Source organism: Cyprinodon tularosa, unplaced genomic scaffold (genome assembly GCF_016077235.1).
Source record: "Cyprinodon tularosa strain WSP-4 unplaced genomic scaffold, ASM1607723v1 ctg57, whole genome shotgun sequence".
NCBI lineage: Eukaryota > Metazoa > Chordata > Actinopteri > Cyprinodontiformes > Cyprinodontidae > Cyprinodon > Cyprinodon tularosa.
This window is the reverse complement of record NW_024039307.1, coordinates 1,439,680-1,453,349: the sequence shown is the minus strand read 5'-3', so window position 1 is coordinate 1,453,349 and position 13,670 is coordinate 1,439,680. Positions and strand designations below refer to the sequence as shown.

The following is a 13,670-nucleotide window of genomic DNA, read 5'->3' as shown; positions in this document are numbered from 1 at the left end:
TAGTTACCATGATGGCCAAGTTATCATTGTGTTTTCTAATTAAAGGTCTTTTTTAAGCAGTTTGACTGTTATAGTCCATAGAATAGTTTTTTCTGTAGTAATTTTGAGCCCAGATGGTCTTTTTACTTTCAATGCTCTCAAACACGAGTGCAGAAATATGTCCTTAAACAATGCATTGAAATCTTTTTACTTAATTCTATCATGAGGTGTTTCTTGTTTGAATCCCTGGTCATCAAAAACTCTGTTATAACCAGCTGTTGGACGGAAAGTAATTTATGTTATTTCTTTGCTTTCAGTACCCTTTGTATCCTAACTTTCTAAAACATAACTTGATTTATTAACTAATATGTTCAAACTTTTTGAATTTTGTGTTTCATGTTATTAAAGATACATTTACTGGGTTGTGTGATGCCCCTTCTCATGCACAATCTGGCCAGCACATCGACAGATTATCCTCTGAGAAAACAATGTGTGATGAACTACCTGAAAGTTGAAACTGCTTTTTAATGCAGCCCTTTACTGTTGTTTTAGTAGCCTGGGTCGGCCTTCCAAATCACCCCCATTGATTCTCACATTTATCATCCTCTAACGCTGACCCCAAGCAGAACTCATAATTATTACTATTTTAAAAGGCTCTGAGCTTACTCAGGAAAAAAAAAACATGGAGCAATCCCTCTTCAATGTAGTTACACTAGTCAACATTGAGTAGATATTTGTAGTTAGTATTTCTACATATAATCCATACTGGAAAACAGATCTCTTGTATTTGCATGCATTTTGCCATATAAATACACACAACAGTCAAATACATGTAATAATTTCATTTGTACAGTGGAGATTTTTCTATAAATGCATAGTTTGATATTTAAATGAAATTAGGGCTGCAACTGATGATTATTTTGTAAATTGATTAATCTGATGATTATTTTTACGATTAATCGCTTAATATGAATATAGCCAAAGGTTCTTTAAAAGAGACTTTTTTTTTTTACAAAATTGAACCAGGAGAAACTCAAAATGTTTATATATATATATATTTTTTTTACAATCTTGGTATAATTGCTGCTTTAAGCGGGTTGTTGGGCCAGCTAAATGTATGTTTTAGTCTCTATACTCCATTTAACGATTATTTCAGTACTAAATTAGTTGACGATTATTTCAATAATCGATTAATCCGATTAATTGTTTCAGCCCTAATTGAAATGCAAAAAAGTCTAATAAATTTTTTTATATTTGGGAATGTAAGCTTTTATAAAATGATTCCACAACTGTTACACTACAGAGTAAAAAATTATCTTAGCACAATAGCCATGTAGAGATATATAAGATAGCAGTATGAATATTAAGTTCGGTGCTGGTGCTTTAAAGTTGCATAAGCATTCCTATAAGACTATCACTGACAAAAATATGGTGAGAGCTGATCAAATAAAATAAGACTGAAAACAGACTAAAATATAACTTGATACGGCTAAAATATTTTATAAGGTTAAACAATATCTGTTTTACTGGTTTAATACGGGACTTTTTTGGTTAACTTTTTTTTCTATCCATGAATCATTTTCTAGATATTAAAACAAAATCTATGTTTTGAAGGAACAAATGACCAAAACAAAAATCTGTTATGTGATTATAAATCACACAATTATTTTAACACTGCACAATGAACGACTTTGTTTATAGAGGACACCGGTTATACAAAGGAAAAATGGGAGATAAAAGGATTTATAATATCTGAAACTATGTGAGAACCGTTGTTCAGTGCTTTAAAATGTGAATATGCTGGAGGGCCAAAACAGGGCAAACCACTATCATGTGTTCTGGAGCTGCTGCAGTAATTACTGGGAGATTTCTACAAAGAATATGTATAAGAATATGACAAAGTAATAACCAAACAACTAAGTTTTGCATAAGATACATGCATTTTCAATCGATTTAAATAGCTATCACAAAAAAATGGTTATTAATGGAACTCCTAACAGCTGATGACTGGATTAATGAGATTTATAATCAGCTTAATGGTGGGGAAAGTAAAATATGTTTTGAGATTTAAATATGAAAAGCTTAAACGCAGTGGGAACTGTGGGGCTGAATGTTTCATCTATTAGCTCTGATTTCATCACTTAAATATATAGCTCTGTTCTACATTTGTTTTTTAATAGGATACCTTACATATTTAAAGAAGAGAGTAAAAAGTTTTTTTTTTTTGCTTTTCTTTAACATTTTTTCAAATTGAGAACTATGCATTTGTGAAATGTCAATTGTTCCACACAACCCCCCCCCCCCCAAAAAAAAAAAATGAGTCACACAATGATTCCACAGCTATGCAAGAGGATAAGGACCACTGAAAAAAACAAAAAAAGTTAACTATTTTTTAAATTTTATTTCAGTATAATATGAAGGAAAAAGTCAGAATTCTGACTTTAATCTCAGAATTCAGACTTTTATCTCAGAATTTTGACTTTTTTCTCAGAATTCTGACTTTAATCTCTGAGATTAGATTAAAGTCTCATTAATCCAGTCATCAGCTGTTAGGAGTTGCATTAATAACAATTTTTTGTGACAGATATTTAACTCGACTGAAAATATTCATGTATCTTATGCAAAACTGAGTTGTTTCGTTATTACTTTGTCATATTCTTATACATATTCTTTTTAAAAATCTCCCAATAATAACTGCAGCAGCTCCAGAACACATGATAGTGGTTTGCCCTGTTTTGGCCACATTCCCTCCAGCATACGCACATTTTGAAGCAATGAACAAAGGTTCTCACATAGTTTCAGATATCATAAATGTTTTTATCTCCAATTTTTCCTTTGCATAACCCGTGTCCCTTTGTAAAAAAAAAAAAAAAAAAAAAAAAAAAAAAAAAAAAAAAAAGTCAGAATTCTCGGATTAAAGTCAGAATTCTGACTTTTTCCCCATATTAAACTGAAATAAAATTTTAAAATCAGTTAACCTTTTTTTTTTTTTTTTTTTCAGTGGCCCTAATCCTCTTCCGTACACAGCTGTTACACTAGCAGAGAAAAAAAGAATCTAAGGACAAAAATAAACCTGTTTCTTCCCTCCACCAGCTGACCGTGACTTCTGCTTTGGGTTCCGGGGTTGGCGCAGCTGTAGGCTTGGAGGGAGGGCTTAAATGCTGCGTAAAAAGTTTTTGTTTGCCTCGTCAGGACTGGGAGTTTCAACCCTTAACTGCTTTTGAGAGAAATCATGATAACATCCAGCATAGATTTGCTGCTCCTGCTCCCTAAAGTGGTTGGGGGAACCTGCGGGTGTTGGCTGTAAGCGATGGCCCCTGGGAACCAGACAGAGCTGTATTTATCTGAGCAGGTGGTGGTGTTGTTTACCTGCGCTCTGTCCTTCCTGGGCTCCTCTCTGATCATCCTCACACACATTATCTGGTCGGATTTGAGGACCACTCCGCGCAGGCTGCTTGTTTTCCTCTCGGTGACTGACTGGTTGTCTGCTGTCTCTTACGCTTTCGGAGTCTGGAGTGTTTTCCGCACAGACTCTCCTGAATGCATCGCTCAGGGAGCCCTATCCACTTTCGCCAACACCAGCAGTTTCTTCTGGACCGTCTCTATCGCCGTCTACCTGTACGTCTTCATTGTAAGGTCGAGCCAAAGGGTCGCTGACAGCCTGGTGCTGTTCTTCCACCTCTTCAGGTATGTGTGTGTGACTGGAACCAGTGGCGGAGCCAGCGGGTTCCATAGGGGTGCCCAGTGCGCACTGAGAAACTGAAGGAGAGATCACCTAGTTTAGGGTCAGTCTACACCAGGAGTAACCAATTGAAAATAAGCGGGGTCCGAATAAAGAAAATAAACTACCAATTAAGGTCTGGAGACATTTTTAATTATAATCTGGTAGGCTACTTTAAAAATAATTTAACACTGAAATAAAATTAGGTGTTTATGCATTTTATAAAAAAAAAATAAAATAAAAATTAGAATTTTTTTCCATTTAAAAAATCTAAAGTGTTTTTTTAAGTAGAGAACAACAATTGTTCAGTTTGGTAAATAGATAATTTCCTGATCCACATATTTTATGAAACACCTGAACTGACTGTGTTTTTTTTTTTTTTTTTTTATGGCTTAAAGGGCAACACCTTTTTTATATTGGGCCCTTGAAATTACGTTATTACATCATGTCCTACTCACCCATATTATTTTTGTCTCATTTGGAGCCGTTCTGAAGATATTCCGTTAGGTTATATCCAGAGATGGCAAAAGTACTCACTTTCCGTACTTGAGTAAAAGTACAGATACTTGTGTTAAAAAATACTCTGGTAAAAGTGGAAGTACTGATTAAACTTCTTTACTCAAGTAAAAGTAACAAAGTACAGGCTTGTAAATTTACTTAAAGGGATAGTTCGGGATTTTTGACATGAATCTGTATGGCATCCCCATCACCAGTGTCATGCAATCACACTGACTTACCCCTGGCAGCGTCCTGTGAGCAGAGTTCTCGTCCAGCTTTGGTCAAGCCGAAAGTAGTCCGGCAGGTTTGCTAGACCCAGCGAAATAAAACGTTTCTCTTCCCAAAACATTATGTGTTCAAAAGAGTGATATTTTTGCATTCCAAAAACATTGTAGTGGAAAAAGTCACACGTCGTTATCACTTGGTCCTATTTTCTCTCTGTTCGTATCAGTGCGCGCGACACCATGACCTGACAGCTAGGGCCTACTAACCTGACAACAGCCAGATGCATGTCTCGCTCCGCCTAGCTCCTAGCTGGGCGGAGCGAGGCATGCATCTGGCTGTTGTCAGGTTAAGGGCCTAACTGTTTGATTCGCGATTGTTTACTACTGGGGAAGATGTCTGACTACGAGAGCGACGAGGAAAACATCGACTTCCACTTAGAGCCAAAGGGATATCTTTATGAACCCGAGTACACTGACGATGAACTTCGACAAATGGAGTTAGATCGGGCAGAAAGAGAGAGGGTGGACAGAGAAGTGATGGAAGCTGAAGCCGGAGCCGCAGGAGCCTCAGCTGGAGCTGCGATATCCAGGGTGGCCGACAAATCATGGTGCACTTGTTAATTCTCAAGCACATATCAAGGTTTTCATTTGTGAGCCTGATCGATATTTATTTTTGATTATATTCATGGTGGAGAATCCTGCTTCACAGCAGGATGAGCCAAATATACTCAAAATGTGCAGGGTCATCTTGGAGCACGAATTTTACTTCTCTTTCACTAGTTCACTGCAGTTCTTCCAGCAGTCCACACTTTCTGTGCTTTCTTTTTCTCATCTAAAAGTACCTAGCAGGTGTGACCCAGACTGACAAAGCTCATTGGCTAATTTGTTTCACATGCAGCCTGCTCCCAGATGCGCTGAAGGGCTTTACCGTAGAAACAGAAGAAGCGGAGATAGTGAAATTGGAGATTGCCTTCGGACAACATGCAACCATTTATAAATGCTTTAAATCAGGTTGGGTCTGGATTAGCCAGCAGGTAGGTCCGGATGCGGACTGCGGTCTGCTAATCCGTGACCTTTGGTCTACACTGTAGTAACTGGGAAACGACGGAGCACAGCATAGTAAATACATTTTCTAAATAAATCTATGAAGATAAAATAGATTTTTCTGTTAATATCTACAATAGGCTACCTTCACATTCATGGGCAGTTCTAGATGTGGGGGCTGACAAGTTCATTTTAGACAACTGGACATGAAGTTTTCTAGAAGACATTTTGCCTCTCATCAAATAGGCTTCCGCAGTTCAAACTGATGTTGAGGAGCAAAGAGGCAGTTCACAAGAACGCCAGTAGTGACTCGTGTCCTCATCAAGTATGTTCTTGAGAAGAACACAGAAAAGTATGGACTCTGTCCTTATCTTGGGTTTTATTTTGATTATTTTATTTTTTATTTTAGTTTTACCCCAGTATATATATCGTATTACATAAAAGACTAAAACTATACCAGAAACTAATAAAGCCAATCTGAGGCTAAGCATAAAAAAAAAAAAAAAAACATGTAATTCAATTTAAACTAGCTAAAAAAACAAAAAAAACAAAAGTAAAGTAGTGTAGAAAATTAGAAGTCAAAACAAAAAAAATAAAAGCGAAGGAAAGCTGTCAAAGCTTGGTCTGAACGGTGCAAATCCATTCTTCTTAATAAATGCGCTGTCTTCTTTGTTAATGATGGGAGTATTGATTCTAGACGTGTTCAAAATCAAGTTTTTTTTTTCTTTAAATTTTGGTTTGGTTTTTGCCTTTTTTTTTTTTTTTTTTTTTTTTTTTTTTAGAGAATGCACATTGTGAAATAAAATGAAACAAATATTTGCCTCACATTACAGATCAGCTGTTTCCGCTGCAACCGTCCCATTAGAATCACGTTTCCCTATCAACATCTCCTTTAAAGGCATTGTGGAGGATTTTCGCAATTTTTTTTAAAGAACCTGCCCTCTATTTAAAAAAAAAAATGCACATGCACAACCCTGTACCCGCTCCTGAGAGGGAACGCCTATTAATCGCACGCAAGAGCATGCACAAGCCCATTTCTCCTGGTGTTTCTGTTCTCATAGCCCGTACGAGCTTACTGTGCCCGAACATCCGCCCTAACCCCTAAATCCCTCAATCACTATATAGAGCGGGGACTATATAGTGGACTTTATAGAGAACTCAAATAACTGACTGTTCAGACAGATGATCACTTATCCCTTTAGTCATGTAACTCCTCTTCCACTGAGTGGTGCCCGCGGCATCTTTGTTATTAGTGTCCGATGTCGGGTAGCGACAGCCTATGGTGACAGACGGCCGCTGTGACAGCAAATCCCACAATGCATTGCGAGGAGAGCTCTCTGCGTAAAGCATTCCGGGATATATCTTCCTCTTCTGAGGCCTTTCTTTTCTTCGCATACACTTCATACACACTTTTTCTCTTACGACCCTTGGCCAATTTCAAAGAACCGCAGTGAGAAAGGTGAACTTCAATGACTGTCTGAAACCATAACTCACCACACAAATATACGCCTGAAAGTGCGCATGCACAGAAAAAGATAGCTAATTGGACGAGCAGGTAGGACAGCCTTATGTAAACATATCACCAGAATGATGGACAATTAGGAGGACCACTTATTTAGATGACCCACCCTGAAATAAAATATTTTCCTCTATACCTTTAAGTACAACTTGCCTGATTGCAAAATATTTATTAAAACCTCAGCCCATCACTGATCTGCAGCCCATGCTAGTGCTACCTCTATTTTCCTCTATTTACAATTCATGGCAGAATGTCGTCCTACACGTTCAAAAGAAGAAGCAAAAACACGAAAACTTTTTACTAGACAGTATATAATATTAATAGCAATGTTTCTGGTACTTATTTCTTTATTTTCTTAAGTAATACGTTTGTCTTTTTTATTCAAAGAAGGAATTAGCCTCAGGAATCTGTGCAAAAATATTTATTTTTAACGGTTTATTTTGATAAGCTATCAAAAAAGGGTGTCTTTAGAGGTATAGATTATTGTTTATATCATTTATAATGGAAATGAATAGCTGTAAACAAACTAGCAAAAAAGGATGAGAAAATATTTCTTTTATCAACTGGAGTTTATTCAGAATGCCGTAGTTCAGCTTCTGATGAACATTTCCCCCACCGTGCAAGTCTTTTCAGCATTAATGGCCTGTGTAATTTTGAGAATATAAGGAGGAAGTAGATTTTTCTAAAGACGCCTCCCTGCATACGTGGGAGTCTTAATTTGTTTTCACACACAGGCACACAGCTAGGCCTAAAGCGTTTCTTTATATGTAATAACTTCCCTTTATTTTCATGATAAAGTGAAGTTTATTTGTGATAAATTGGTTCAAGAGAAGAGATCATGCTTGAGTTGAAAATGGTAAACTTTTTTCAGAAGGTGGAAAACATTTTGGGGTTTTATGAAGGAAAATAAATCAGGAGCTCTTTCTACATTAACAGAATAGACAGTAAAAGAACAAGCAAAACAAAACACAAATAAGTAAAAAACTAAACTTAAAGCTACAGTGTGTAATAATTACAGGGATATACAGTCAGAAATGTAATATATTATACATAACTATGTTATTTATCATCATCAACGAGCTCAGCCTCTTAACCTTAATATTTGCGTTGCCTTAGAATTCGTTATTTATAATTACATAGGAGCGGGTCTCGCAGCCATGGAGGCAGACATCTTTGCGCTACGGCAGTGCAGAGCCAACAAACTAGCGATTGCGAGATCGCCCATTATGCTCGAAAGTAACTACGGCAAGTTGAGAGAGATGAACTGAGACGGTACTGAACAATGGATGGCAGTATTATGCCTGAGAATACTATCTGTAAAATTATCTATGTAAACAAACCTCATCACTTGAGAAGGTAGGTGATGCGGATGTCGTGGAAGACATTTTGTCCCGTAACGCTCGCCGTACTGTTGGGGGGGAGAAGCGGTGGGGGGGGATGTTCATGTTGCTGCGGTCTGCAGTCTGGACGTTAGATGTCGCTGAAAATTACACACTGTAGCTTTAAAAAACTGCTTAAATGATGTATGTGCAAAATATCTTTACTCGAATATATATTTACAATATACGTATTTATATTTGAATGCAAAAGAAATAATTTTTCATCGTGTCTTGTAGCATCTTTTTACCTTGAAGGATTCACAAATGAAATCTACACATAGGGGAAACTTTTTAGAGAATTAACACTGAATATTAAAACCGTCTTTTTTTTCTTTCTTTTTTTCTGTAGCTGGGGTATTCCACTAATCATCACTGTCACGGCTGTGTGTCTCAACAAAATCGGCTATGATGCATCAGAGGTGTCTGTGGGCTGGTGCTGGGTCAGGATCCACGCTCCGGATCGCGTCCTGTGGATGCTGCTGACTGGAAAGATCTGGGAGTTCCTGGCCTACCTCACCCTCCCTGTGCTCTACATCTTAATCAAGAGGCATATCCATAAAGCGGTGAGAGGCCTTTCTGTCAGCTAATGTCTGCACACATTTCTCTGCTTAAACTGAGCTCAGGGGATTACCAACTTTTCAGGTCCATCAAGAATATATAAGATGTGCTGTCTGAGCAATTATAATGAATAGAGATATATTATAAAAGGGCCTATATCATGGAAAATATAGACTTTTTAAAGCTTTTAACCATTTTATAATGCTATTACTTCATCAAAATCATGCTCAAAGTGGTATTTCGCTTGATTTATTCATGTCTGAGTAATCCTCATGAATTGTGTTCTGTGAGCAGCAGCCCTGTCCTGCAGAACAAGTGGCCATGACAGGTTAATGTAGAGAAGTGATTCCTTGGAAGATGGGGCAGATAGCCTTGACCATGCTGTGCCTGCCCAGTAAACAGCTCACCCACAACACACTGCAGGGTCATTCTGCTATAAGTTGAGACAAAGCGACTCTGTTAGCACCTAATCTGCACAGCAACAGTATTTGTTGTCTGTGAGATGTCTAAGACTTTTTTCAGCCTTGGCACTGGAAAACAACTAATATTTAAGTTTCACTGTATATTACGAAATCTCTGTTGCAGGGATGTCACGTAGTGGGGGAGATGCTCTCGCTTACATCATCTCCAAGCAGCTTGATGTTTGTGGGACTATAGTTGCACACATTTTTCAGAAATACTGTATAAGATCCATGGGACTATAGGTTGCAGTAGAAAAAATTGTGACAAAGAGACTGGTAATACAAAGGGTAACAAAATAGCCCAGAAAAACTTTTAAAGAGATCAAAGGTGAACTTCAAGCTCAAAGAACATCAGTTTCAGAATCGCACCATCTGTTATTGTTTGATCCAAAGTGTGCTTAAGGGGAGACGACCAAGGAGGTTTTAAAACAAATCATAAAAAGCCAGACAAAATGCTTAACTACATTTTAAAAGCCACCAAGCTTCTGGAAAAAATGTCCTATGAGAAAAAAAAAAGCATATCATTAAAAGATCACACTCCCTATTGTGAAAGATGGAGGAGGCACTGTTATTTTGCAGGTCTGTTCTGCTTCATTTGGCACAGGATGTCTTGAAATTCCACAGGATCAAATGAAATATCTAAACTTTCAAGGGATCTTAGAGAGAAGCTTTATCTCAGACACAGGTCTTGCAACAGGATAATGACCCAAAAACACACGGCTAAAAAAAAAAAAATTTCTATACCCCTAACTCTGAAAAAGCATAACGTACAACTTTAACCAAACTACCTTTACTTTTTTTTATTTATTTTAGGAATTGGTTTTCCAGAGCTAGATGATAGCCCAGCAAATTTGCTTTCACAAGCAGAGGTTTTTGCCATAAGGTTCCACTTGATACTTTTATTTGAAACTTTATTGTAAATGATTTAGGGAGTAAAATCATATACAGTAGTCATGGTAACAGAAAGGGATATGAAAAAGAATGAAGGGAAAAGAACTAAGGGGAGAGAGAACGAGACACAGAATATAAACAGTAACTCCTGGAAGTCTGCTTCCATGCCTGCATGGGATGAGAAAAAGAGTAAACAATAAATAAACAGCAAAAAGAAGACAACAGACACCCAAAGTAAACGAAATAAATGAAATAAAAAAGCACCTTCTAATATAAAACTAAACTGTCTTGTGAATTTAGAAATAAAGATGCTAATGCAGACTATTTTTATTTTGCATATGCAATTGAAATGTTAATTGTTGCACATCTACTATCAATCTGTCCATCTACAGTCTGTGTTCATGCATTCATACATCAGTCTAGCATCTTTCTATTCATCCATTCATTTCTCCATCTGGTTATCAAGCAGTTCATTTATTCAGCCGTCCATTAAGCCATCAGTTTGCCCATCACTCCTTGCTGTCCTGTTTCAGACTCATTCTGCATAGTTAACAGTAAATCATTTTAATTTCTCTTTATTTGATCAGATAATTTCTGCCACAAATAACATTTATCAAAAAGAGAAGAGATGTCATGAGCTAGGTTATAGCAAAAATACAAATTTCAACCCACAGTCCCTGGACATGCTGATGTTATACTTACAGAAATTCATAAAATATATACAAAATAATACACGTAAACATCACTTCATTCTAATCATGAAAGCACTTTCCACTCTCACTCACTCACAGTTTACAGCGCTCATATTTCAGCCATTCAATGCGTACATGTTTGCTTTGATAATCACTGTTTGGTCAGGTGTGTAAACATACTATAGACTGTGCATGAAATAATTTCATTTGGAAGAGTTTTCCCAAAGCCTTGTTACTTTATAAGAGAAAGATTGTTGACCAAATGCAGTTTCCAAATAGGTCATTTGAAACCTTTACCAGTCTAAAGTAAGATTTAAGTGACTATGGTGAAGTGTCTCTGAATAATGGACAGACCTAGCCTGAGCAGTGTCCCTTCAATGTCAGGCTTTAAATACCAATCTGTCAGATTTGCTCTCTGAATATTCATGAGGTTTGTTAATAAATTGTTATTGGGCCAATTATATCAGATATGATGTATGGTATTTTTCTGTAATGGCAGGATGACTCTTTCAAATGGTTGGTCTAAGAGTTTATTATATAAACCTCAAATTATTCTATTTTTTCTTTAACATGAATATTAGGTTCTTCATCCCTCAGAGGGAGGAAGAGGGAAAAATGTTAAGAAAAATAGCTGTGGTCTCTCATTTAAGATGTGTGACACATCTTTCAGTTAATCTAAATTTGAATGAACTCTGTAATCCTCTTTAAAATCATAGATCACACTTGTCTGACGCTGTGTCATGAAAAATTATCCATTGTTGCGGATGGTGCGTTACATCCTCTTTCAATTGCTTTGCTTCTGTAAATAATCTCTGTCCTCTGTTTGACGCAGCATGCTGCCCTGTCAGAGTACCGGCCCATCCTGGCCAACAGGCCCCCGTCGCAGTCTTTCTCATCCATGGCAGATGTGAAGCTAACTCTCATCCCCATCATATTCATCATCCTGCGCATTTGGAGCACGGTGCGCTTCATCCTGCTGCTGGCTGACTCTCCGGTCAGACAGAACCCTGTGTTGGTCACTCTTCACGTGAGTTTAGTTGATGTGCTGTTAAACTTGTGAGTGTAAAAGAGGATGTGATTAAACCTATGAGTCATTACACCATCATACTACTTTTTTTCTTTTCTAAAGAAAGAAACGGTTCTAAAGTGAAGCGGTTTTAGGATTGAATCAGTCTCCGGTACGAACCCATTCTAGACCCAACAGAAGACATTCACTAAAGACTCATCATGAAACTATTTTTGTCATTGTAATTTGATATCTCTTTTTCCAGGATTAAATGAGGAGTTGTTTAAAAGAACCAAAGTAAAAAATGAGTGTGGATTCTCTTTGATCAGCAAAGACCAAACAATATACATATATGCTCAAACATCAACTTACATTTGGTCAGATCTCATTCAGGAAGTTGCTCTGCACCACTTCTACTGGTGGTGAAAGAAACCCCGAGCATCCAAGCTGCCCTGAAGCATGCAGTATGCATAGCGAATCTTAAAATGACCTATATCTGGTAAATAAAGAAACCCCCCTTTAGGATTTTTCCTATCCTAAAATATTTGATGCTGCATTGATCAACAAGACCTGTTTTTGAATGCAAGCAAAGTTTTCGCAATATTTAAGCAAGCTACGATTTAATTCATAAAGGATTTAAGCAAATACAAAGCAAAACACTATGTGCATATTCGGTTTCCATTACCTTCTTTCAGCTGATAGGTCAACGTCATGCCAGTCAGAAATTGAACATCCAATCAGAGAACAGATTTTAGCTTTCCGCTACTGAGCTTATTTATTTATGATAGGCTACACTTTTGGGGGGTTTAATTAAGCAAGTTTATATGAAGCTTTTAGAATAGCTTTGACCTCAATCTTGTGAACTAACCTATCTGACAGGACATCAAAAACTTCAAATTAACTCTACCAGCTATGTCAAATAGAGGCTTAAAAAATCAGCCAAAATTATAGCACATAATAATTAGAAGTATTAGTGTGTAAACAGTTTTGACCAAATGCATTGTCATTGTTTGTTGTAGGATTGTTAAAATGGGGTTTCCGCTCAGGAAGAAACTTTTTTTACTATCTGCCTATTTGTGTCCCATCAGGGTATCGGCAACACGTCGCAGGGAGCGGCCAACTGCGTGATGTTTGTGTTGTTTACCCAGCCCATCCGCTCTCGCCTCTGCACTGCGCTCTGCTGCTGCTGCGCTAAATGTCGAGAAGAGGCACCGCGCTCCGACGGTGCCCCACAGCGCAACAAGACGAGGCGGGACTCTTCCACACAGAGAGAAGAAGAAGAAAACGGCAGTCGTGCGCAGGCAGTCAGATGATGCTTTGCTCTGAAGCTGTTGAACACTGCTGGCGTTTGTTCCGTACTCCCACTTTTTGGGCTTATATTACCTAAAGTACACTGATACTTGATGACAACTTGGAGTACTGTTTCACTTTTTGGTTCTTCTATTATGTTGTTTGATTCTGTTACATCAAATAAAGGACAGCTTACTGTAGCACCTCTATCATGTACTGTAACTACTGTAAGTTACCACTGTGAAGCAACAGGCGAGCAATTAAATTCTGCTTAGAGGAAAACGCATGTATGTGACGCCTGTAAACGTTTTCTTTTAAACTAACATTTCCAAACTGTTAAAGTTGCAGACTTTGAAAGGTTTAACACCAATGTGGTTTGCTCAAATTTAGCTGAACAATTCAGAGAAA

General features: G+C 37.4%; 1 protein-coding gene across 1 annotated transcript; it reads left to right on the top strand.

The window, feature by feature from the left end:
- The first annotated feature begins 3,065 nt into the window (after positions 1-3,065).
- Positions 3,066-13,465, top strand: gpr157 (G protein-coupled receptor 157). Its single transcript, XM_038306007.1, has 4 exons — positions 3,066-3,666; positions 8,714-8,927; positions 11,799-11,993; positions 13,061-13,465. The coding sequence occupies exons 1-4, from the start codon at positions 3,290-3,292 to the stop codon at positions 13,283-13,285; spliced, it is 1,011 nt and encodes a 336-aa protein (XP_038161935.1). The 5' UTR covers positions 3,066-3,289; the 3' UTR covers positions 13,286-13,465.
- The last annotated feature ends 205 nt before the right edge of the window (positions 13,466-13,670 follow it).